The sequence below is a fragment of the Rhinatrema bivittatum genome, chromosome 1 (genome assembly GCF_901001135.1).
Source record: "Rhinatrema bivittatum chromosome 1, aRhiBiv1.1, whole genome shotgun sequence".
NCBI classification, from domain to species: Eukaryota; Metazoa; Chordata; class Amphibia; order Gymnophiona; family Rhinatrematidae; genus Rhinatrema; species Rhinatrema bivittatum.
In genome coordinates, this window is record NC_042615.1 from 264,942,045 (window position 1) to 264,969,396 (window position 27,352).

The 27,352-nt window shown below is 43.7% G+C and overlaps 1 protein-coding gene across 4 annotated transcripts in view; it reads left to right on the top strand.

Moving 5' to 3' along the window:
• Positions 1-27,352, top strand: part of DYSF (dysferlin) — a 731,032-nt gene that overhangs the window by 645,142 nt on the left and 58,538 nt on the right. For all 4 annotated transcript variants that reach the window (XM_029594483.1, XM_029594497.1, XM_029594488.1 and 1 more), the window contains 2 exons: positions 1,179-1,318; positions 20,290-20,378. In XM_029594483.1, coding sequence (XP_029450343.1) covers positions 1,179-1,318; positions 20,290-20,378 — 229 coding nt within the window. The remainder of the gene's footprint in view (positions 1-1,178; positions 1,319-20,289; positions 20,379-27,352) is intronic.

The window sequence follows — 27,352 nt, forward strand, 5'->3', positions numbered from 1 at the left end:
GAATTCATGCAATCGAATTTAAAGCCAGCAGCATGAGCAAGTTTTTAAATAGGTAATGCAATTGACTATGCATACAGGAATAGGTAAATGCCCCCTTTTTATTTCTGGAAAGGTATTAACATTAAAAAAAAAAAAGCTTTGGGAAGTTCTTCCTACTTAGGGGGTCATTTTCTAAAGCGATTGCACGCGTGCGATAGCTAAATCGGGGCAGAGTCGGGGCGGCGTCAGGGCGGACTCCGCGACGACTTCGCTGATGGCGAAAAGGTAGGACACCTTATCGCTGCTAGTAGCGCGCCCAATAGCACCACCTTTCACGGTGGCGCTATTTGGTGCGAAAGTCAGCAGTGATTGCACCGCTGCCGGCTTTTGCGGGCCCTCCCCCACCCCCCGCTTCACACCCCCATCCCCACTAGCCGAATTCTCTAAGGTCTGTGACCTTAGAAAATCCAGGCCTAAGCCTCTTCCAATTTATGAATCTCGATAAATGGGCGCGCTTCTGCTGTGATGCTTACCGGAACTCAATGAAACATACAAAGCATGGATCTAGGAAGAGCAACTGAAGAGTTTTTCGGTGAAGAATTATTTTTTTAAAACAGGGCACAACCATAATAATAGATAGACATGTTTTATGAAAACATAAGAATAAAAATAAAAGCAAAAAGGAAGTTCATTTAGGATTAAAGACCAGAGAGGAACTGGCAAAGTGATACTTCGAAAAATGTTATCTGGTGTGCTACTTTGACCTTTTCTCTCCCTCAAGGGCAAAAAGGAATTTCACAGATTTCGGGCCTATTAGACTTGGACATATAAAAGCTGACTTTATCCAACAGTGTTATCAAAATTACCAAACTAAGCACCTGATTTACTAAGCTTTTTTCCCATAGATACAGAATGGGAGAAAAGCCTTAATAAATCAGGCCCTATTCCCTGGTTTTCTACATCATTTATCATAGCTGAAGTGTGATAGACTTCCTTCTGCTGGACTTAATATTCAGTTTCAGTGATTAAATCAACGCCTACCCAATCTCACCAATTTACTCTGTACAAGCACGATGTTTTAAAAAAAAAAAAATAGATATTTTTCTGAGAAAATGTAGTAATTACTGCTGTGATCTTTTCTAAGGGTGATTTATAAGTTGATATTTTTGTAACAGAGTTATGTGCTTTTGTTGCGGTAGAGAGCAGCAAACCCCCTAATCCTCATCTGGGGCCACTGGAGGAGCGTCTTGCTTTGTATGTGCTCCAGAAGCAAGGTTTGGTCCTTGAACACGTGGAGACGAGGTCACTTTACAGCCCACTGCAGCCTGAAATTGAGCAGGTAGGAATGATAAAACCTTGCTCCGTTTTCACAGAACAGCAGGGTGTGTGCAGTTTGTGTATAGCTGGTAGTAAAAGACTAGTAAAATGCCTCACGAAGGATCAAAGAAAGATTCCCTTCTTAAAAAACTCTGATAAAATCAAACTTTATTGAAATCTGGCAACGATGTTTATGGAAGCTCTCTTCCCCTTACATATTTCAGCTAATTCTATTACAGGAGTGAGACTGTAGTTTCCCACTTGAAGATCAAACGTCAGTCTGCAAACAGTCACATTTTGCCATAAGAACTTCTGGAAAACAGAGTAGGACATCTGGGTTATACTAAGAAAGTTGCTAGTGTTAGTTTATAACCAGCACCGCATCCCAATTTCTTTGGATTGGAAGATCATTCAGCATGAAAGCTTGAGTGAGCTCTGGACTGTTCTGAATCAGGGAAATGGAGATCTAAACACATGAGACCTGTGCATCATTGCAAAGGCGAGCAGTGGCTCAGTTGTAACCCATAACACTAATACATGAAACAGTCGTATGGTCGAGGGGGGGTTATACAGGAGCCCCTTGTTAAATTATTTTTATGAAAGCAAAGAATGGCTCACTTGGTGGAGCAGAACTGATGAAAGCCCTTTGATAATAAATTTGTAGCAGCCTGAGCCCTTTGAAAAAAAATGTGGTTGCATATCACTGCTAGGAATTGGTATCACTTTAGGATCATATGAGTTCAATATAGATAACGACATAAAAAGGGCACTAATCTAGTCAAGAGAACATGAGAGCTCATAAATGTATAAACCTTGTCTACTTTGCTTAGAGAAAAGATAACTAAGGAGGGATTTTATTGTCCTCCACAAATAAATCAATAGATTATATAATCATTTCAGAAGCAATCGTTTTACACTATAAGCAACAACAGCGACACGAAAAATAAGGGAGCATCTTGCAAGACTAATAGAAAATGAATCTTCATTCAAAGTGAGGTGAAATTATAGAAAATCAATGGCGATCCACCCCTCCCCCAAACTATGGCCCAGGGCAGGTTTGTCTTTTCCTACCTTTCCCCATGCTCCTCTCCTCTTTGTGCCCACAGATTGTCTCCTACACTTTCCTTCTTTCCCCAGGTTCTTCCCATTCATCTCCTGTCTTCTCTCTCCCTCTCTTTCTTCCCCTCCAAGGTTCCTCTCATTCTGCCCACTTTTAATCTCTTTCACTCCCATCAGGTTCCTCTTTTTCCTCCTTCCCCTTCTCTCAGGTTCCTCTCCTCTCCTTTCTCACACCCCTTCAGACTGCTCTTCCTGTTCCCTTAGATGGTAAATTTAAGACAAGCACGTGGACACCCATACGCATGCATATGGACTCAAGAGTGCACATACACTGAAATTATAAATCGTACGCAGAGTTTGCATGCGTATGGTTTAAAATACATGTACCACATGTATGTATACTTTTAATTTTAAGCAGTTACACGAGCAAACATATTTTGTGTATCTTGCTTAGGAAGTATGTAATAAAATGGCCGCATCCCTGGACACGGGCCAACAAACATGCCGAGATGTGTGCCCCTGCGCCTGTTTAAAAGTTATAGTCCCTATTTGTAGTTTTCAAAATGCACGTTGCTCATGCTTGGCCCACATCCTCATGTGTGTGGGCTTTTTAATGTGAGCAATGCTTTTAAAATTCACCCCTTGCGGTTTATGTGCTTCTCCATACCCCTAAGTCCAGCAGTAACAATGAAGGACACACAGACTGTATTTTCTCAGTCCCCTTAGCTGCTCCACCCTTTCCCTCACATGCTGCCTCTTAAAACAAGAAGCTGATAGGGACGGAGCAGCTGTGACAATAGATCGTATATGTTTCCTATGTTCTGCACTGAAGCCTTCTCTTGGAAGTGTAGCACTGATTTATCCAGGAAAAGAGAAGTACTACATCTCGGTTTATGTAATGATGCAAAACCAGAACTAAATTATCATCTTCGGGTAGACCTGGATGAGTTGGTGCAGGGGTTGGGAGATGAAAAAGAGCAGAACCAATGTGTGTGTATTTGTGTGTGTGTGTGTGTGTGTGTGTGTAGAGTGGGTGGGCAGAGAAGGAGAGATGAGGAAGAGTAAGGCCACTTTGGGGAGAAATTGAATGGGAACAGTGTGGTCGATGTGGAGGGGGAAGGTTGGAAGGAGGAGCAAGGAGGGGAATATTTATTTATTTCTAGAAATTTCTTTTCTGCCCAATTACCAATAATCATGTTCTAGGTGGATTGGAACATGACCAGTGCTGGTTGTTGTGTTTTTCCAGGGAAGGGGATTCCCCAGGCCATTTATCTGATGTCACTAGCATGTTAACCAGTTAACAACAGCGGTTAGATCTTTAAAAAAATGGGTAAGGGGATCCCCAAATCTGCCCCTTACTAGCAGGTCGATACTGTAACGTGCGGTTGAAGATTTCCCGTCTGTAACGTGCTGGGAGCGCACAATTCGGACGCGTAAGGCAATTCAGCGATACAGTCTCCAGTTTCACGCGTCCTTAGCGCTTCTTAAAACAGACGCATAACCCTTTCCGCACGCAGCATGTATATGATATGTAAATGAACGAATTAGCTGTATAATGAAGGAATTAGCTATTCCCCTCCGATACTGTGACGCGCGCTCAGATTATCTCCTTTGTAACCCGCTATTTTGCCGCGTCCTTAACCTGTTAGTTTACCGCTACCCTCTTGGTGTTAGTGTGGTGTTAGTGTGGTGTTCGAAAATTAAAACGGGAATAAAGTGTAAAAAATGGTGTAAAAAAAGTGTTAAAACATTGCTTACCTGCCCTGGCCCCGTCTGGTCTCGGGTGCAGCCTCAGTCCTGTCCCCTCCTCCCGAAGCAAAAAAAAAAAAAACCGAAAAAGTAGCAAGGCTCAGGCCTGCTACGGTAGTCCCTTCTCCCTTCCTTCCTCTCCTCCCTCCTCTCCTCTCTCCTCTCCTCCCGATTGCGGCGCTCAAGGCGGCCGGGTGGGCGTGCATTCATCCAGGCAGAGGGAGCCGGCGGCAAAAGCGGCCTCCGGCTCCCTCTGCCTGGATGAATGCACGGCCCCCGCCGGCAGTGAATGAATGCCCGTGCGATTTCGGCGCTCATAGCCTTGAGCGCCGAAATCGCACGGGCATTCATTCACTGCCGGCGGGGGCCGTGCATTCATCCACCAGCGGCCCCCGCCGGCAGTGAATGAATGCCTGTGCGATTCGGTGCTCAAGGCAGTCACATGACGTGACGTCACGCCTTGAGCGCCGAAATTGCTTTCGCCACCGGCTCCCTCTGCCTGGATGAATGCACGGCCCCCGCCGGCAGTGAATGAATGCCCGTGCGATTTCGGCGCTCATGCCTTGAGCGCCGCTGGATGAATGCACGGCCCCCGCCAGCAGCGAATGAATGCCCGTGCGATTTCGGCGCTCAAGGCATGAGTGCCGAAATCGCACGGGCATTCATTTACTGCCGGCGGGGGCCGTGCATTCATCCAGGCAGAGGGAGCCGGAGGCCGCTTTCGCCGCCGGCTCCCTCTGCCTGGATGAATGCACGCCCACCCGGCCGCCTTGAGCGCCGAAATCGGGAGGAGAGGAGAAGGGAGAAGGGACTATCGTAGCAGGCCCGAGCCTTGCTACTTTTTCAGTTTTTTTTTTTTTTTTTTTTGCTTCGGGAGGAGGAGACAGGACTGGGGCTGCACCGGAGACCGGACGGGGCCAGGGCAGGTGAGCGGGGGCTGGGGGATAGTTTGTTGAGCATCGGGGAACATAACTGTCCATTTCCTGGTACCTGTCATTTCAAATGTCATTTGAAATGACATTTGAAATGACAGATACCAGCGCGGCCGTGAAGCATTAGGCCCGCGAACCCAGGATACTGTATAGGCGCTCTATACAGTAAAATGGGTTGCGCGGGCCTAACGCTTGCCTAAGGCTTCGCAGCCGCGGCATGCATTTGCATGCAATTAGAAGAGAGTATCGAGCGGTAGGTGAAGAGAACTGTGCATGCGGGGAACGAGGGTGCGCCTGACACTGCCGCACTGTTTCTACCGCGGCCTTAGAGTATCGACCCGTAGTGTAGGGGCACTGTAGGTTGAGTCAGTAGTCTCAACAGCCTCTTCTCCTGCTAGTGAGGTCGGTAGTGCCGGTGCAAGGTTGTTCACTCACCCTAGGTGGTGATGTCACCCTACCACGTGATCTCTCTCTCTCCAGAGATCTTGCCAATGTATGCATCGTGCCGCGTGATGCCCTGCCCACTTCCGGCACCCTAGGCGGCTGCCTAGGTCACTTAATGCCTCCCGCCGGCCCTGGAGGTCAGTGTAAGCAGAGGTGTTTCAGGCATTACTATGTTTCTGTATTATGTTAGAGGGGTATCCCTCCTCAGAGGACCAATCAGAGGACAGTGGCTCTTCGGCTCCTGGTATGGGCAAGAGCAGCCCCTTCCTCTTTCAGGTGTTTATGCAATACTGTATTTTCAAAGACAAAAACAAAACGCCCATATAAACCCTGTTTTTACCTGTGTAGGTTGAGATTAAGTGTTTGAGCGGGTACCCCATTAGCAATAAGAGTTCCAGATAACGCTGGAGTGGCAGAGTAGTTTCGGTACGGAGAGCTAATCCCATCCGTAGAGTTCAGGGTTGCTAACTTGATTAGCTAGCAAAAGTTGTAGGCTTAATTATCCGGGCAGTGTGACGTCATCTCAGGGGGATGCCCCTGAGGTTCGCGCCAACAAGGAAATAAAGATGAGGGCGGCGTGCGTGCACACGCCCTATTGTACCTTGGAGGAGCATGGAGGGAAGCAGCACCAAAGCCGGTCTAGGGATGCCGGAGAGGTCGGCAAACAGATGCCGCAGCAGCCAGTAGTCCGAAGTGAGCAGGAGGAGCCACAAGAAGAGTGTGGTAGGTGGGTGTGGTAGGTGGGGCAAAGCCGTTGCAGACCGACAGTCGCAACAGTACCCCCCTTGAAAGGGCGAACTCCAACTCATGTACCAGGTCTTGGTTTCCGAGGATGCATCTGGTGAAACTGATGAAGCATCTCTTTATCTAGGATATTAGCCATCGGCTCCCAAGAATTTTCTTTGGGGCCGTAACCTTCCCAAGACAGAAGGTATTCCCAAGTCTTGCCATGTCTTCTTACGTCTAGAATGGCCTCGACCTTGTATTCTAGGTCTTCTTTTGCATTGATAGAAGATGTTTCAGGAGACTTGGATGAGAACTCACTGAGAATGAGTGGTTTCAGAAGTGAAACGTGGAATGCGTTGTGGATTTTCAGTCCAGGCGGTAGCTTCAGACAGGCGCTTTAGAATGGTGAGCGTCGTAGGACTTCTTTGCTCGATCACCTGCTTTAATTAGCATTTCTTTAGTCTGAGTCCATAGTTGATGGATATCATCAGCCGTGGATTGAGCTGCTGGGGACGACACTGAGAGCTTCAGTGGAAGTGGCGGTGAAGGTAAACGTCCATATACCACTTCAAATGGTGTTGATCCAGTGGATGATGCTGGATGTAAATTAATGGCAAATTCAGCCCATGGTAACAAATCGGCCCAGTTATTCTGACGGCAACTCACATAGGCCCGAATGAACTGTTTCAGGGTCCTATTCATCCTTTCAGTTTGGCCATTAGCTTGTGGATGATAGGCAGATGTATAATCCAGAGAGATGTCAAATAGCTTGCACAAAGCCTTCCAGAATCTTGCCGTGAATTGAGATCCTCTATCCAAGACTATGTGCTTCAGTAGGCCGTGAAGGCGAAAGATGTGTGCGATGAAGAGCTTCGCAAGCTCCAAGGCTGAAGGTAAGCCAGGCAGCGCCACAAAATGAGCCATCTTGCTGAAACGGTCAACTGTGACCCAGATGGTATTTATTCCTCCAGAAAGAGATAGATCAACTACAAAGTCAATAGCGATGTGAGTCCATGGCTGTTCTGGAGCTGGCAGCGGTTGTAGCAATTCCCAAGGCTGACCAGACGTAGGCTTATGTTTGGCACAGTTGGAGCATGACGCTACATAGCAGTATGTGTCTTCCTTGATAGTAGGCCACCAATAGTACTTCTGTAATTTCAGCAGGGTACGGCGTTGACCAGGATGGCCAGCCAGCTTGGAATCATAAGCCCAATATAGAAGTTTCTTTCTGAGGCGCTTTGGCACAATTGTTTTAACGGCAGGCACAGAATGGGTAGCCGCCAAGATGACTTTCTTCGGGTCAATGATGTGCTGAGGTTCTTCAGGAACATCCTCAGAGAGGAAAGAGTGTGACAGGGCCTCAGCTCTGGTATTCTTGTCTCCAGGGTGATATTTGAGCACGAAGTCAAAGCGATTAAAAAACAAGGACCATCTGACTTGTCTGTGGTTAAGACGTTGCGCATGATGAAGATACTCTAGATTCTTGTGGTCCGTGAATACAGTAATTTGATGTTGGGTGCCTTCGAGCCAAGGCCGCCATTCTTCAAATGCCAGTTTAATAGCCAGGAGCTCTTTATCTCCAATCCCATAGTTCTTTGCAGGAGAAAAGCGTCACAAGAAGAAAGAGCAGGGATGTAAGGCCTTAGAATCTCCAGTTTGGCTTAACACGGCCCCTACTTAAACATCTGAAGCGTCAACCTCCACGATGAAGGGTTTATTGGGGTCCGGGTGACGTAGATATGGCTCAGTGGAAAAGGCAGTCTTTAATTCCTCGAACGTGGAAATGGCATCTGTAGACCATTTAGAAGCGTTGGCCCCTTTCCGTGTCATTGCAGTTAAGGGCACAGTTAAAGAAGAGTAGTTCTTTAAAAAGCTTCTATAGTAATTTGTGAACCCCAAAAATCGTCTCAGGGCCTTCAGACTGGTAGGTTGAAACCAATTCTTGATACTCTCTAATTTTTGGGGATCCATCCAGAAGCCTTGTTTTGATATGATATAGCCAAGAAAAGGCACTGAATCTTTATAAAATTCGCACTTTGACAGCTTGGCATAGAGGCGGTGTTCTCGAAGTCTCAGTAATACTTGCTTGACATCTGCTAGATGAGTAGGCATATCCTGTGAAAATATCAGGATGTCATCTAGGTGAACAACAACACTTTTATACAAAAGGTCCCGCAGAATGTCGTTCATCATGTTCTGAAACACAGCGGGAGCGTTGCACAGGCCGAAGGGCATTACCAAATATTCAAAATGGCCATCTCGAGTGTTGAAGGCTGTTTTCCACTCGTCGCCATCACAGATGCGAACCAAGTTATAGGCTCCCTTTAGGTCAAGTTTTGAGAATATCTTGGCTCCTTAAGTCGATCAAACAGCTCTGAGATCAGAGGTAAGGGGTATCGGTCTTCAATCTTGATCTCGTTCAGACCTCGATAGTCGATACAAGTACCTGGCCGGATCCATGGAGTTAGCAATCTGTTATGGTTATTGATGTTTGAGTGGATCCTTGGACACTGTGGCAGCTGACCACGCCCACAGGGGGGCAGTCCCGTGAGGGACCACGGTGTCAGGCTAGACTCTAGACACACAAACACAGATTTGAATCCCATGTTCCTCCTTTCCCCCCTCCCCCTCCCCCCTGTCAACCTTCCCTGTCTACCCTCCCCCTCCATCCCCCCACCCGCCACCCGGCATCCTATCCCACTACCTACCCCACCACCCACCCTTCTTCCTCCCTACCCCGCTACCCCTTGGTATCATATCCCTGGCACCCTACCCAGGTACCCCTACTCAGGTACCTCCGGTCCTGATCTCCCTCTCCCAGTCTCTCTTCCCTGCTTAAGATTTAAGTTAACTTGTTTTAACCTATGATCTCATAACCTTTCTCTTGCTTATTACCATTGATATGCACATGTTATTACCGCATTAAGGAATCTCACTCAGGTCATTACCCATTCTGACCAAGTTATCTCCACTTGCTCGTTGTAATCCCATGTTCGATTTGTTCTTGTTCGATGTAACATTTGTTTGACGTGATCTACCCATGTTCGATGTAAACCAATGTGATATGTCTTTTCATGAACTTCGGTATAGAAAAATAAATAAATAAAATAAATAAATAAATACATTTCAACAGTTTGAGAAACCACCAGAGGTGGCAGTAGTGAGTAGTAGATGTTGAGCCCAGCTGGGCGAGTATCCCACAGGACGCTGGAACAGCGAATCCTCTGCTTGGCTGTGCTGTAGTGGAAAGAGACTGAGTGTTATGAGTACACAGTGAGAAACATACAGAGTCCCAGGTAGAATAGGAGAAGCCCCGGGGGAGCGGCCAAGATGGCGTCTGACTAAGACGTGTGTGGAAAGCTCTCTCGTGTGTCCTTCGGAGTTTCTTGGTTAAAGGTTTTCTTAATTCCTAATTTTCATGCCTCACACAAAGAGAAAAGCCAGGCTTCGTGAAAGCCAGGCTTCTGTTGAAACTCCGGATGTTCAACAACCTACCATTGAGAAGTTTTTCACATCAACGCCGATTGAGCCGGGAGCGAGGGCCGCAGAGTCAGGAGGAGCAGAGCGAGCCCCTCCGACAATGGCCAAGGAGATCTCGCTTAGTCCTGGCGCGCCAGTCACGCCGTCCCCACCCCAACGGAAACGGAGTACAGGGGAAGAACATTTGCTGGGGTTCCCGGATAGTCCCTCTGGGGAATCCATACAGAGGGGAACCTATCCGGAAGAAATCCGAGGCGGAGAAGAGAAAGGCGAAAAGGGGGAGAGCCAGTCGGCCCCCCCGCATGGAGCCTACCTTCCCAGGCTTCGAGAATCAACTAGCCCAGCTGACTCCTTGTTGGGAGAGAACCGGGACAATGCTGCTGAAGCCGCACAAGGAGGTGAACAAATCCAAGTAAGACCGTTTTTGGTTAAACCGGCTAGAATAACAATGGAGACTTTGTGGGAGGCGTTAGCCTCGATTGAATGTGTAATAGTGGGATTATCAAAATCAGCTTTTGAAATAAATAAAAATACAAGATATAATGAAGAAAGGATTGTTAAGCAAGAGAAACAAATATTGGATTTTGAGGAGAAAGTAAAAAAGCTAGAGAAAAATCAACAGTGTTTAATACAAACAGAAAATGTGCAAAATAAAAAGTTGGAAAATTTAGAAAACTCTTTGCGTAGTACTAACATAAGAATTGTTAACTTTCCTATTATATCATAAATATCACCGGTGGAATTATTTAAAAGTTATTTGACTGAAAAATTGAAAATTCCAAGAGAGGCACTCCCACTAGTCACAAGAGCCTATTATCTGCCACAGAAGAAAGCCGTAAGAGACCAAAGAAGTAGTGAAGAAACAACGACGAATGTAATGAATGTGACTGATTTACTGGAATTATCCCAAGAAGATGTAATTACAAAAAGAGGAGTGTTACTGGTGACCTTTGCCTTTTTGACTGAAAAAAATAATATTTTTCGTATATACTTTAGGAATAGTGCGGAGCACTTTTATGGACAAAAAGTATGGGTATACCCCGATATTACTAAGATTACACAAGACAGACAGAGGAAATTTATAAGTATGAGAGCTGAGGCGCTTGCTATTTGTACAAAATATACTGTGAGATATCCATGTAAATGTCACATAAAACATCAGGGAAATGATTATGTTTTCTTTGAACCATCGCAGCTAAAGTTCTTTCTGGATGCTCACCCGAAGGCGACTGGATCAGAGCATTAGGCATAAAAGGCGGTTAACTTAGTCTTTTCTTTTTTAGTATTTCCTATATATCGCTCCTAGTAAATATGGGCCTAAACTCCCCCATGCATGCTTGTTTTATAGATGGTGTATAGATGTTTACTATATATAGTCCTAATTAGGATTATGGTGAAAGCACAGATTTCTTGTATTTTGATATATATACATCACCTTATTACTTCACATTGTTATACTATGTGTTAAATTTTGAAATGCATAATAAAAAATAAATTAAAAAAAAAAAAAGAATAGGAGAAGCCCCGAGACAGGGAGAGCAGGCCCTTGAGGAGCGAGTACCTGATCCCTTAGAGTAGAGAGACTCAGTGGTATTGTACTCACACAGCGATTCCACTAGATGAGAGGTCTGGCACTGGAACAGAGGGCAGGCCCTCGAGGAGCGAGTACCTGGTTCTAGGGAAGCAGTACTGTGGAATAAATGGTAGTTGTACTCACAGATGGAAACTGTTAGTGAAGTCTTCCAAGTAGAAATGTTTGTAGATGCAGGCAGCGACTCAGAGAACATGGGCCTTCGAGGAGCGAGTACCGGTTTCCTGATAGCACCTGAAAAAAGCAGAAGAGGCCCCCGAGGAGTGGGTACCCCGTTAGCAATAAGAGTTCCAGATAACGCTGGAGTGGCAGAGCAGCTTCGGTACAGAGAGTGAATCCCATCCATAGAGTGCCGGGTTGCTAACTCGATTAGCTAGCAAAAGTTGTAGGCTTAAATATCCGGGCAGCGTGACGTCATCTCAGGGGGACGCCCCTGAGGTTCGCACCAACGAGGAAATAAAGATGAGGGTGGCGTGCGCGCACACGCCCTATGGTACCTTGGAGGAGCATGGCGGGAAGCAGCACCAAAGTCGGTCCAGGGACGCTGGAGAGGTAGGCAGACAGACGCCGCGGCAGCCAGTAGTCTGAGGTGAGCGGGAGGAGCCACAAGAAGAGTGAGTTAGGCGGGGCGAAGCCATCTCAGACCGACGGTCCAACACATACAAACCAAATCATACAAGGCATCAGCAATAAAGGCAAAACCTGACTCCATATGCTCCACTCCTCAGAAAGGGCCTCTTCAGAATCTACCACTGGAATCTGCTGTACTCAGCATAAACAAGCTCAAGCCATGAAACTGCTACACGTTGCTGCTCAGAGCACCAAGGCAGACATCTCAAACATTCTCTTAAGATGCATTTACATCTTACGATCTTGGGAATCCTTTAGAGTCCCACATCTCTCAACAGTGATAGTAATCTTCCTAGTTACAGTCCAAACCAAGGCATACATCCTGAGCAACTTTAATAAATCCAAGGCATCTTCTGGAAGTGGATGCAACTTGCCATGATTCAACCTGGAGCATCCCATTCCTTAAAGAGCAAGACCTTGACTTTCCAATTAAAAGGGAAAAGCCCAAGATGGGATTTCCATCCTCCTCTGGATCTACTTTAGTCTTCTTAATCCCTAGCTCTGCTAAGGCCTGAGAAATCATGGCAGGCTCTCCTCTCATTTAAAAAGCCTCACCACTTTGGAATCATCTCCCTCTGCCACTGGTAGCTTGCTTTCTGTAAGAGAAGCCCCTTTTCATCCCTGGTCCCTTGGAGAGCCTCAGAAATCTCTGGAGAAACTCCTCATCCTAACTCCCCCCCCCCCCCAACTCCATATCTAAATCACTATCGGGGTCCATTCTTGTCTTCCTCCCCTCGAGGCAGCCCTTTTAGGGAGAGATCCACAAGCAGTAGCATCTAGACTAATAAAAAAAAACCTTGTGCATTAAGAACTGATCACCGACAGTGCTGTGCCCGAACCCCACTCCTACCAGGGTGAATATAGGGGGCCCAATCGAATTCTCATTGGGATTACTGTGCACCACAGGAGTAGCAGCCAAAATGACTGCCGATTCCGGACTGCACGACTCTGCCTGGGGACCTAACATAGAGCCCTGGAACTACTGTTTTTTCTGCATGCCACAATTTCTCTCTGCAGGGGCAGGCACTTCCTATGAACAAGTTGCAAAGGCCCACAGCAGAAATCACTACCCTGCATTCCCCATATGTGGTGCAGCACTTCCCGCACTGCACAGGAAAGTCATGCTATTTCAAGTGCCAAGTGGGAAAATAAAGACTTGACTTGCCTTAGGCTCTCCTCCCTCCCTAGGATCAGAAAATCGAGCCAAAACAATCCCCATACCATGGCAAGAAATGCAGTGGATCCTCCTGCCTCAACACTCTCAGCCACTCACTGCTCCAAAGGAGCCCTTTTTTTTAAGTTCTTTAAATGGAAATCACCCTCCAAACTCAGATAGCCCTGCAAAATATTGAAAAGGAATACTCTCCTGAGGATGATTTTTTCAGGCAGGAAATACTTAGAAATGCTTAGAGGGAAGGAAGAGGAAGGGTGTGAGGTAGCATAGAAGAAACTCCCTCAGAACACTTTAAAGGACCGGCTACAGCAGGACGAAGACACTGAAGACTGGCGAGAAGACTAACCACGAGGAAGACGAAAAATTGGGAACACGGACCAGACTGCCAACACAGGGACAAAGGAACTCAGGAACACAAGCAGGAACTGAGGAACGGTGTATCACTGAGGCAGTGCACACTTCTGGAGACGACGACCTATTGCCAAGGCCTTGACTGCAGGGAGAGACGGCCTTAAATAGTGATGAACTGTGATGTCATCAAAGGGTGCTGCGGGGAATTTCCCACTGCGGGTCCTTTAAATAGTGGCCGGTCGGGAACATGCGCCTAAGGAACTCCACTGTAGAAGTTGACAGTGGCTGTGGCAGCAGTCTAGCCGCATTATGCTAGAGGACTGCGTCTTTACTAGGGAGATTGGCCGTGGCATTGGGAAGCAGTGTGCGCGAGTTTGGGCTGGAGAGCGGCGGTCCAAAGAATGGGCCCACGGACCACCAAACGCAACAACTGGAGGGTGATCAGTGATTTCTAGGAGACCTATCTCTGACCTGGTAACCCCAGAGAAGTCATTTCTACTAATCAAAATGTAATCAATGCAGGAGAGAGATTGGTGGGCTCTAGAGATATGTGTGTAAGAGCACTCCATTGGGTGGAGAGTTCGCCAACTATCTACTACATCCATTTGATTCCTTTTGATGCTGTCAAAGGAGGGCAGGAGCCCATTGAAGACCTGTTTAATTTTGGGTCTAGAACACTATTGAAATCCCCACCTATAACTAAAGTAGCAGGTGAGTATCCTGATAGTAACTGTACCATTTTAGCAAACAAACAAAAGTCATATACATTTGGGGCATAAATACTGCATAAAACCAAAGACTGCCCACTAAAGGAGCTGTCTCCTATTATGTATCTCCCCTTAGGCTCTTCTGTAGATTTTATGGCATGATAAGGAACTGATTTATCAATTAAAATAGCTACTCCTGCTTTTTTAGCAACCGCTGCAGAAGAAAGAATTTCACCCACCCAATTTCTGCACAATTTCTGCTGTTCACCCTGATCCAAGTATGTTTCTTGAAGCATTGCAATTTGGATTTTCTACCTCTGCAGAGCCTGCAAAATTGTGTAGCGCTTAAACACCAATCCAATTCCAGACAGGTTCCACATACAGAACCTATTAATTTTACCCTTCATAACCACCAACTCCCATAATGATTTTGTAACTTAATCAAAATCCCCTTTCCCAAAACCTGGATCTCCTAGCCTAGTCACAGCCTTTTCTTCTAAAAGATTGTTTGTATACCCCTCCTTTTGTGTTTACTCACCCCTCTATAATATGTACCACAGATTATCATCATTCCCCCAATCCCCCTCACCCCTCCACCAATTCAATAGAAAACCCCACCAAAACACAAGAAACATCACCTAAATTATATGTATCCAAGTTCATTCTTTGCGCGTGGGGGCCTCACTTCCCCAACAGCACCCTCAATAGTAAACTCTGTAAAAAATATTTATCAGTTACTACCCCACCCATATGAACAGACAAAATCAACACCTGTCATCAAATGTACATTAAGGAAGAAATGGGGAAACAAGGGTATAAAAGAAAAGAAGAAAAGAGTAAAAAGAGAGAAAAGAAATACAAATTTTTGCCCAGAAACATTCCAAGTCTGTGAGACTTCCCTCAGGTCACAAAAGCAGGCATCCCTTTGGAGAAAGTCCAAAAGCAGGCATCCTTGCTTGTTCTTCTATCGTATCCAGAACTCGTGGAGCGTTGCAGCCAGGAGCTCACCTACACTTTCACCAACAGATACGTTCAAGAGAGGAAAGAAAAAAAAATGGACAAATGGTGTTATTGCACGTTAATTTTAAGAAAATAGCCTTTGGAATCCCTTATTAGAGAGACTGCAAAACCTTCAGTCAGTCAAGGCACTGGACGCCTAGTAAATATTTGCAATGTATTTCAACACATCCGTCATTGCAATCTTTCTCCACTGATAAATATATCATGGCCACGTGTGCTAAAAACACTTACCTCTTCATCCAGGGATTGTAGAAATGCTTTCACCTTTTCCATGGAATCACATAATGTCACCCAGTTCGCATAGGTAATGCGGAGTTTAGCTGGAGACTGAAGATTGAACAGTATTTTTCGTTGAACAAGCTGTGTGCAGATGGTTGTGAACAGCTTGCATTGTGCTGAAACTGCCGCAGAGAAATCTTGGAATATCAATACTGATGTATCTTTATATTTTACAGTTTTGTTCCTACAAAAAACTTGAAGTAGTTCTGTTTCTTGCACATAGTTAAGGAACTTGGTGATCACCAGCCTAGGCTTTTACGCTGTGATTGCTTAGGGCCAGTCTATGTGCATGCTGAATTTTAATGGCACCTTGCCATGAGGTAACAGCATGCACACGTGGCAGCCACTCTTCCAACATATCTGCCAGGTCCACATCGTGGATACTTTCAGGCAAGCCAATGAATCTTAAATTGCTCCCGTGATCTCTATTTTCTAGGTCCTCTATCTTGGCAGATTGCAACTCCTGAGCTGTTTTTAGAGCCCTCACCTCCTCCTCCAAAGCTATTACGCACTCATCTACTGCTGAAACTCTCATTTTTACTTCATTCATCCTCCGGTTTATTTCCAAAATTAACAAGTGAATATCATCAAATTTTGTGAAGATTTTTTCAAACTTTTTGTCTAATATCTTAGACACCACTGCAGCTACCTTTCTTATCATCAGATCTTGAGCATCAGGAGAGAGAGGATTACTCAGTGTTCGCCATTTTTACCTCAAGGCCTTTAGACTACCTGTGCTCCCTGCATTGAGTTTTCACTGCCATCAATCCATATTGCACCTTTTTCACATTCTTAATCTCAAGCATGGTATGAAAAGCAATTTGTGAGGTTTTTATAAGAACTTAAATCTATAAATAAAAAGCGTTTAGGGAAGTGAGGTCCTGAAGCGGGTCAGGCAAACGCCCTTCACATTGCATCACGTGACTTCACATACATTTTAAGATAAAGAGTAGGAGCTACATTTTCAGCTGCTATGTGGCTTGGCTAGTTACCCAGATATCCATCATCTGGCTAACTCTGAATATCAGATAATTTATCTGGCTAACTCTGCTCCTCCTCAAAACTCCTCCCACCCATCCCCGGAACACCCCCAAATTATCTGGTTAAACAGGCCATTTTTTTCCATTTAGATGGACAACTTATCTGTAAAAATAACAACTTCCATGTGTTCCTCTTGGCTCTACCCCAGAACACCACTAGACCACCCTTATTCTGTGCAGGTAAATTTGTGCACAAAACTGAAAATATGTGCTTATTTTTGATGTATATAAAATAGCATGTACTGTACTTGAATACAGGCTATTTATGCACATATATGCTGACTTTCCACATGTACCATAACCGCTATACCCTTTGTGTGGGAAGAACTGGCAGCATGAGTCCAGTGCTAGCCTATGATGTCTCCCATGAGCCCCTGTGTGTCAGGAGAAGTTGGAGCAGGGGCTACACATAAAAAGGCAAATCTTTCCCAATCGCCCTTCTGCGATATCACTTATGTTAAGCAGAATTGCACTAAGGACCGATTCCACTGGCACATCACTGGTATCCCCTTTTCCTCAGCATGATCTCTGTTTACTACTACTCGTTGTTGTCTCCCATTTAACCAGTTTCTAACTCAGTCAGTCATTTTAGTGTCCATACCTAGAGCATTCGGTTTGTTTATAAATTGCTTATGTGGAACCATGTCAAAAGCCTTGTCTCTATCCAACTATCTGATCACCCAGGCAAAGAAATTGTTTAGAATCATCTGACAAGACCTACTTCTGGTAAAACTATGCTGTCCCAAATGCTTTAATCCATTGGATTCCAGAAATTGCACTATCTTCTGTTAAGCAGTGATTCCATTAATTTACTTGCCATTGACTAACTGGTTTGTAGTTCTTAGTCTCCTCTTTACTTCCACTTTTGTGAAGAGGAGCCATCTCTGCCTGTCTCCATTTTTTGGAATGACTCCTAACTCTAAAGAAATACTTATAAAGCCAGAATTTTCCTAAGTTCCCTTAATACCATCAGATGTATCCCACCTGGCCCCATTGCTTTATCTGCTTTTATGTATAGATCAATAATGTCTTTTATTAGGGAACTGAAAAAATGGTAGAATAAAGTGTAGGAGAACATAGGAAATGCCATGCTGGGTCATACCAAGCATTCTGTTTCCAACAGTGGCCAGTCTGGGTCACAAGTGTTGACTCTTTTACAAGTTAAAGAGTCCTAATATGTGTAGCCTTTCTCCATAAGGAAGCTTTCCCATCCCCTTTATCATTTTTGTAGCCCTTCTATGTACCTTATCTATGTCTGCTATGCCTTGTTTGAGATTGGACACCCCGAATTGCACACAGTAGCCAAGGTGCAGTCGCACCATGGATCTATTCAAAGGCATTATGATAATCTCTGGTTTGTTATCTGTTCCTTTCCAAATAATTCTTAACATTCTATTTGCCTTTTTGACTGCTGCCATTCACTGAGCCAAAGATTTCAACATATTTTCTACAAGGACTCCTATGCACATCTATGCACATATGCTGGCTTGCGCCAAAGGACGTGGCCATTTTATAATATACACACTTATATGCATGCATGGTATAAAATAGGCTGTTCATGTGTACATGTGCACAGAATTTTATATGAACACATGCATGTGCATGCAAATGCCACCTCTACCGCATAAGTGGGGGAATTTTATAAGGGCTGCACGCCGCCATAGGGAGTTTTCCCAGTTCATTCCCAGTTCACCCAGTTAAGGGATAGGACTTCCCAACCCCCCCCCTAGTTTAATAGTTTCCCTTTCTCCCGGTAGCCCAACCCTTAAAATCCCTCTGACTAGCTTAGAATTTTTATTTTATTACTTATACGCATCCATAGCAGTAGTAAAGTAATGCAGCATGGGACCCCAGCTCATGCTTTTGCGCGTAAATACTTATGCGTACATTCCATGTTAAAGTCCTGGAAATGCCCATGTCCCACCCTTGCCTCGCCCAGACCACACCCATGCCCCCACCCCTTTTTGGGCTTTCTCATTTGTGCGTATATCAGGAGATACGCAAGGACATGTGCAGCTTTTAAAATCTGCTTGGAGCACACTGGCCATACATATTTGCGTATTGCCTGGTTTTGGAGTGCACCGTGCTTTTAAAATTCACCCCTTATTGTTAGAAGAATTAAAGTATTAGCATGGTTTGTGTCTTGTGTTGTATAGTTGTAAGCAAAAAGTTAGTCACCTGTGGTCAAATTGTATGTTTCATTTAATCTAAACAGAAGCTGATACAGCGTCTACATGATACAAAGTTAAACGCATCTTTCTGCAAGTTTTAATGCAAAATTACTATTTTTATATGGATTTTAACAGATTGAAAATAATAAATCAGTGAATATGGCATTTGCAAAGTTTGGACACACTTCCAGTTAATTCATACTACATTTAAAAAACAAATTGTTAATAAGGCCCCAAAAGCTGTTTGACTCATAAAAACTTAAGTTAGTCAGGAAAAGAGAATTCCATGGTTGAATAAATACTCAGATGTGGGCTCCTCTAAGCAGTTGTCTGAGCATCTGAAAACGAAGATAATTCACTCTTTCAGAGCAAAGGAAAGCTTTAAACAATCTCTAAATGCTTCCAGCTAGCAATTTAGACCGTCAGAAACATTGTTAAGAAATGGAAGTTACTATAGTATCTTGTGGTGTTGTAATAGTTTCTGAAAATTGAAATTGCAAGTTGGAAGTGTTTGAGAATTTTTTAGAGCCTTCCCCTGCTTTGTAAAAGTGAATTATCTTCATTTTCAAATGCTTAGACAGCTGTTTAGAATATAACCCATGGTTGTTGAAAGTAGACACAAGAAAACAATCACAACCTACGAGATTAGAAGGGTCAGAGTATTCGTTCCACTATAAAATTGTCTTTACCTCATTAATGAGTCTATCACATTTTGGGGTTTTATTAAGAACTTTTAAAAACTTTTGTGCATACCATAGTCTCAGTTTTATTACTTTATGTTAAAATCTGCTAATAAATCATAATTTTGCATTAAAAATTATGGAAAGATGAGTTTAAAGTTATACAATGCAGAGGTTATATCAGCTTCTGTTCACTTAGGGGTAGATTTTTAAAGGGTTACGCGTGTAATAAACCCTCCTGCAGCGCCTATTTTGCATAGGCTCGACGGCGCACGCAAGCCCCGGGACGAGTGTATGTCCGGGGGCTTTGAAAAAGGGGCGGGAAGGGGGTGGAGTCATGGGCGTGGCGCAGGTTCGGGGGCGTAACTATTGACAGCAAGGTAGAGGGGGATTTAGATAGGGCTGGGGGTGGGTTAGATAGGGGAAGGGAGGGGAAGATAGGGAGGGGGGAGCAGAAGGAAAGTTCCCTCCGAGGCCACTTCGATTTCGGAGCGGCCTCGGAGGGAACGGGGAAAGCCATCTGGGCTCCCCTAGGGCTCTGCATGCGCAAAGTGCACGTGTGCACCCCCTTGTGCGTGCTGTCCCCGGATTTTATAACATGCGTGTGGCCCACGACCCGGGTAGCACACAAAAATGTACCCTGTGCACGCCGTTTCGAAAATCTGCCCCTTAGAGATTTATTGAAACATACAATCAGACCAGGGATTCCTAAATTTTTGTATACAGCTGCCTTGCTATATCATTAAAAATCTTTGTTTATTAAAGAAAATCTGCCCTCTGCTCATTCTCAAATAAAAGTATTATAATTTACTCCACCCCAGATGTAACCTGCCTTAGTAAAATAATTTTCCTTTCTCTTCCAAAGATTTGTGTTCATTCTGCTTTTATAATATTTTTGAATCATCAGATTAGTACAATAATATTCTTCTTCTTTTTTGTTTTTGTTTCTGGTATTCGTAGGGAAAACTACAGTTATGGATAGACTTGTTTCCAAAGTGCTTAGGTCTGCCAGGCCCGCCATTCAACATAACACCACGGAAAGCAAAGAGGTGAGATTTGTCTCTTATTTACCATTTCACATTTCTCTAGTAAGTCTAAGATGCCTACTTTAAGTCAAAAAGCACTGATAAACATTTGGCTAATCAAGTTGCTGGATTGTTGAATATGCCATTCTCATGCTGCATGCAGAAAGTAGGTGTGGGAGTATCATGTCAGCCTGCCAAAAATACAATAATTTAAAATACATCAGCAGAGGTATTGAGCAGAGATGACTCCTTTTATGAAACTTAAGAAAATTTACAGATGTAAGCTTTCAAAGCTGCTGAAGCATTGTCTGAGGAACGGACCTGCATAGCCCCATAAGCTTGCATCTTTAAATGTTTTTGGTCTTAGATACGTATCTCTACAGAATTACTTTGTTGGTTCTTTTAACTAATTGTATTCTGCATACACTGTGCTGTGGTACAAAATGAATGACAGTTGAGATTGCCACTGCATAAGGAGTGAATTAGTGTCCAACAATGAGATAAATGTTTGACCCCTTTGCCTTACAGCTAGACAAATTGATTACCTTAGTGCAGGGAAATGATATGATCCTATCATCCTTAAGATGGGATGAGAAGGGATCTGAGAGAACTAAAGACCGCAGTGCTCTTTAGAAAATGCTGGTATACATCTTGAGAGATGAGTACCAGAAAAATATAATTTAATTTTAATTTGGGTTACACTTTTGTACGGGTAAAACCATACTCAATGCTTGTTACAATGCATAGCCACATTCAACAGCACAGGGAGCGAATTCACCCGGTTAACCTTAGGCGAGAAGTTCATCCAGGAATACCCGAATAAGTCTGCCATTGAATGTACTCACCTAATGTTATTCAGCTGAAGTTACCTGGTTAACGTTAGGACAGGATTTTCTCTGACTAGATGTAACTCTAAGTTTAACTAGGTAGCTCTCAATATCAATACTGCCTGGCCAAACATAATCCCCAGCCCCAGAATTCCCTCACCTTAATACTTTTTGCTCAGCTAAATTTTACCTGGCAAATGTTCAATTGCAGGTTTTTGTCTGCATAACTGACAAGTGGAGGAAGTGTGCACTGCTGTTCAATATGTTGTTTATTCTATGGATGAATAGTACCTCTTTGAAACACAAAAGGGGCAAGTAATCAAAACTGGGTGCCTGCATGCAAACTCCGCAGATACCTTGGCTTTGATTATTGTCCCGTGAAACATTACCTGCAGATATTTGTGCCCGCTGTCTTTGTGGATAAGTTTTCTGCACAGAACAACGCGCAGAGGTTTGAATAATCAGCCCTAGGTGCGCGGCTCCTCTCTACAGCACATGAGAATGCCTCCAGGGTCTGCAGACAGGTTGGATAATATTCAAAGCCTCCATTTCTGGTTGTAGGTAAATGCATATTTTTAGTTCCATGGCAAGGGCTTTGAATATCACCATCAAAACCTATTTGAAAATGTGTTGTAAAGTCCATCTATAAGGACTTTAGGTAAATTCAGGCCATTGTGCTGAACTTAATGCAGAAAGCTGCAGTTTGAAACTGTTCCACATGGTTTAGTAGATGTCTAAGCAAAGTCCATCTCTGCTTAATGAGTTTTGCGTGCAAGTGTTTCATGAAGTGTTTAGAAAATGTAGACCATTGCCATATGTTCAATTAGTTAATTGAATTGTCTTGATTCTTTCATTTTCCCCCATGAGTATGCAGGTCACAGTGTATAAATATATGTATTTTGCTTAAATACATTTAGCCCTTCCAGAATATCATTAAAAGTAATACATCACATTACATTAATGAAAGGATTTCAGGAGGTATGCAATACACAGAAACAGAAACCCAGAACTGATTTAAATAAACAAGGCACATCTTATTATACTTGATTACACAAAACAGTGACTTCCCTCAGTCTTAAAAGAAGCAGCAGTGACCACATTTGTAAAAAGAAAAGAAATAATTCAATCAGCTTTTTCAACAAACCAAAACATCAACATACCTCTTTTTTCTGGTTTCATGTGTTTTTTTAGAGAACATTCTTTTGGTTCAGTTTTGAATCCAAATAAACTTTGATGTCGTTACGCTATTTATCATCAGAAACTTGCATGTAGCACCAAAAGTATAATTACAACATAGACAATTTTACAGTGATCTAAGAGGAAGATGTTGAGATCTTTAAGAGCAAAGCATGTGGCCAATATTTCTTCTTAAGTTTTCCCTTGCGTACAGAGTGGTTGTATGTGTGCACATTTTTCAGGCCTGTGTTCGGTCTTTTATATATATGATTTCTCATTCAAAAATCTTTACAAAGAAAACACTTTTTAAGCAGTTGTGTTAGTTTAATCTGTTTCTTTCAAAATTAAAGTTTCTCTACCTTTGCTGCATCCACCCTTAAAAGACTGCTCTGCCAGAGTGGTAATGAGGTTAAGTTCTCATTACCTATAAAATGCTTCAGTGGAGTGGTGGAGCCTATGCAATATGGTGGCTGCCAGGTTTCTCTGCTTAGAGATGCTGAACAAACACAGAGAGGGCAGTATTTACTTATCTGGCTAAGCAGCAGCTGCTGAATATCTGGCCCCGCTGAATGGCCATCACTTAGATAAATAATTATCTGGCTAAATAGTTATCCAGCTAAGTAGTGGGTGGGTCGAGGGCATTCCAGGGAGGAGCTATCTTATCCACATAAGTTATCTAGCTAATTCGGATATTCAGAGTTAACTGGATAATTTGTCTGGCTAAGTCTGGCTAAGTCATTGGACTGTCCTAGAGTTAGCCATTTCAACAAGTCCAGCTAACTTTAAGATAGCCAGATATATTTGGTGGCATGGCAACACCGATGAATATATGGGCTAAGTTAGCCAGATATGTTTATCCCTCCTCACCCCCCCCCCCCCCCCACCACCTGATGCATCCCAACTCCACACTCCTTCCTTGCTTTAAACAAAATATCACGTGTTCCCCACTTCCTTTTCCCTGCTGACCCCCATCCTGACACCCCCCCCTCCCCAAAACCCCTTAGTACTCCCAAAAGATTTCCCCGGGCCTAGAGGGAGGAGGACAGGATATTTCCTCGTTCCACCTAGGCCGAATACTAAGTGCTGTTAGCATAGAGCCTACCTGCAGTCAGTATCCATTTATTCACTGCATAGGCATTGGTCTCTTCCCTGACAGTGCGGTGAATACATGAATATTAACTGCTGCTAGGCACTTAGTATTCAGTGTGGGTGGGAGGAGGTAAGGCCCTGTCCTCCTCCTTTTAGGCTTGTGGGAAACTTTTGTAAGTTCCATGAGAATCTGATGAAGGGGGGAATTTGTTTCTTAAAGCAGGGAAGAGGATGTTGGTGGGAGGGGTTGAGGCATCTCTATTTTCTTTTTTAACTTTGGAGATCAGGAGGGGATGGATTTTGTGGCACCACCAGCCACTTCTTTTTTAAAATTTTGAATAGGGGTTTATGTTCTTTGAGGGGTTTTTTCTTAACTGATTAACTAACCAGTTAGGTTTTTAAATCTAGCCGGTCTGATTTTGTCTGGCTAGAATTTTTGTACTTTTAGCTGGATAAATGCCACTGACTATCCAAATAAAGATAATTGGGACTCGGTTATATTTCCCGCTCAGAGGGTTTTTGAATATTGAGCTCTAAGAGAGTTCTTTTATGAGAAATAGTCTCTGGAAACATCTCCATTTGCTGTGATAATGACTTCTGTTCAGCAAATATACTTGAAGAAGCAAGAAAATATGCTTTAGAAAACAGAAGCTTTCTCTGAGAATCGATGAACAGTCCACTAGGTTGTATGTTATTTGCCATCATCCCAGCTCTTTCTCCATCTTCTTTGGTCTCTGTAGCCATTAGGGATGTGAATCGGGCTTCGGACGATTGAAAATATTGTCGATATTTTCAAAATCGTCAGAAATCGGGGGCTCCCCCAAAACGATAGGAAAACCCCATGATATTGTTCGTGGGGGTTCTCTTATCGTTTTGGGGGAGGGCGGGAAAAACGGCACACAAAAATAACCCCTAAACCCACCCCGACCCTTTAAAACTAATCCCTTAGCTTCCCCACCCTCCCGACCCCCTCAAAAACTTTTTACAGGTACCTGGTGGTCCAGTGGGGGTCCCGGGAGCGATCTCCCACTCCCGGGCCGTCGGCTGCTACTAATTAAAATGGCGCCGATGGCCCTTTGCCCTTACCATGTGACAGGGTATCCGTGCCATTGTCCGGCCCCTGTCACATGGAGGGAGCACTGGATGGCCGGCGCCATCAATGGCACGGGCCATCCAGTGCTCCTACCATGTGACAGGGGCCGGCCAATGGCATGGATACCCTGTCACATGGTAAGGGCAAGGGGCCATTGGTGCCATTTTGATTAGTGGCAGCCGACGGCCCGGGAGCGGGAGATCGCTCCCGGGACCCCCACTGGACCACCAGGTACTTGTAAAAAGTATTTGGGGGGGTCGGGAGGGTGGGGGAAGCTAAGGGATTAGTTTTAAAGGGTCGGGGTGGGTTTTTCGTTTATCGGCTTGGGCGCAGCCGATAAACAAAACCGCGATTGGGCCGGACGAAAAAGAAAACACGATGTAAATCGGAACCGGAATCCGAACCAATCCCATTTCCGATTCACATCTCTAGTAGCCATCTCTTCTCTCCCTGTTTTGATCTACCCTTCTTCAGCTGTCTCTTACCTACCTTCCTCTCTGTGTAATGCCTTCTTGCTGTCTCTCTCTTCTTTGCCTTATCTGTCCCTCACCTTTCCATCTTCCTATGTGTCTTGACCTTCCATCATTTTTCCCCATTCTCCATCTCAAACCCCTTCAGTACCTACAACTTCAAAATGTTTGCTTCATTTTTCCATTTATTCTCCCAGCTGGGCCTTGGAGTAAAGGATGAAGCAGTTAGGACAGTGCACTTGTTCATTCATTCATTCATTTATTTATTTCCAAAGCTTTATTTGTCGCCAATTGCACAGGTCCAAGGTAATGAACAAAACAACAGGCATAAAATTCAACAGATATTTTAAAGCCGATAAAAATAAATTCAGGACAAACTTACTAACCATATTGGAAAATAATGACAACCAAAATAGCTGCTGCTATTGCAAATACCTAGGAAAATAACAGCTATAGCTGCTTTAAATGTAGCTTTACCATTACTGAAAAAGACATTGCTCACAAATAAGCCGGTCAAAACAAAAATGTCTTAAATAGGGACGATTTTGGGCAGGTGGAAAGGCACAACTCGATGGGATGTGTGTTTCAAATCTAGAAGCAGTTACAGAGAATGTCCTCTCTGTCATCTTAGCGAGGCAAACCTTTTATACAGAAGGGACATCAAATAATCCTTGCTGAGAATGAACGTAGAGACAGAGTAGGATTGTAAAGATGCAACAGTGCATTTACCCATGGCAATGATGACAAGCCCAAAAACTCAGTTTTGAGCATAATCCAGTAATGAATGGGTAGTCAGTGGAATTCACATTTCACTGGCATGATGTGGTCCCTGATACCACATCCTGATATAAGCCTAGCAGCCGCACTCTGGGGAGTGCGGGGCCGTCAAAGTGCAGTCAGATAATCCCAACTGGATGGAGTTACAATAGTCCAACACAGGTAGAGTAAGTGCCTGCACTATCCATCTAAAGTTTGAACTGTTCAATAAAGGTTTCAAATCCCGTAAAAGCCGGAGTTTAAACAATCACCTCCCTAATATGAGGATGGAAAGATGCACTGCTATCAATCAGAACTCCCAAACTTCTTACCTGCGAAACAATAGGAAGCTTAATTGTCCCAACTGTAAGAAAAGGAGGAATTGAGTCTGAAGCTGAGCGCTGGAGGACTATCAGTTCGATCTTAGAAACATTTAATGATAGTTTATTATAGTTGAGCCATTGTCGAATGATAGACAGACAAATGGCAATATCTTCTGTAGTCTCAGCCCAAGAAGAACGTACCAGAACCAAAAATTGAATATCGTCTGCATATATTCTATATTCCACAGAGAGACACCCCCCCATTCAGTTTGCAGATTGATGCCAAGTAGATATTAAATAATACTGCTGACAGTTGGAAGGACAGTGAAACATGCTTTTCCAGCCAATAGACTGATCAACTAAACTGGCTACCTGGCTTTAAGTACAGGAACACGAATTAGAGCTGGAAGGGAGGGCAAGGTGATTCACAGCTGTATGTGCTCACACATTTAAGGTAATCCTGCCACAATGAAGGATTCAAATCTTCCATTTCATACTAAGGGGCTTATTTACTGAAGATTTTCTCACATTTTGTATCTATATGAAAAATGCTTACTAACTACGGCCCTAAATAAGCAGAGGTGGAAAATATTTTTGATGAAAAGACAGAGGGCCTTGGCCTTTGGAGTTAGTTTTGTTCTCAGATTTCCCTGCAAGTGTCAAGTTAAGTGGAAGAACAAATATTATGTTTTTTTTATCAACCTGATCAGCTTGAGGGTTTCTTACAGAATAGAGAACTGCCCTTAGCTATGAGCAAAGAGTGATTGTCATTCTAGTATGTTATTGATATTGACATGTATATATTGCCTTTTTTACTTCATATCCCCCCATATTGTGTCTGAAATTAAGTTTTCTTCCTAATGTTATTTTTCTGATAAAGTTTTTTGATTGCTGTAAAGCCACTTTTATTTTTTGCTTGGATTAGTTAAAATTAAATTAAAATAAAATAAAAAGAGAATAGTTCCTGGTAAATAAAAAAGGAAAGGAAAACTGTAAATAAGATTTAAAAAAAAGCGTAATTAGTAAATGTACTGCTTTGAAGATAACTGTTGATGTTTTGTAAATATCCACAATCATTTGGCAAAGTCCAGTTATGTGTTAGGTTTTCTAATCTAGTAGATATAAGATTTAAAACAGATCCTGGTTAAACAGGAAAACTGGAGGTCCATATTCAGTAGGCCAGATAGCAGACAAGTTTTCCAGCTAAAGTTAGCTGGTTAACTTGTCCCATATATTCAGTGGGAGAGACATCCCACCGAATATA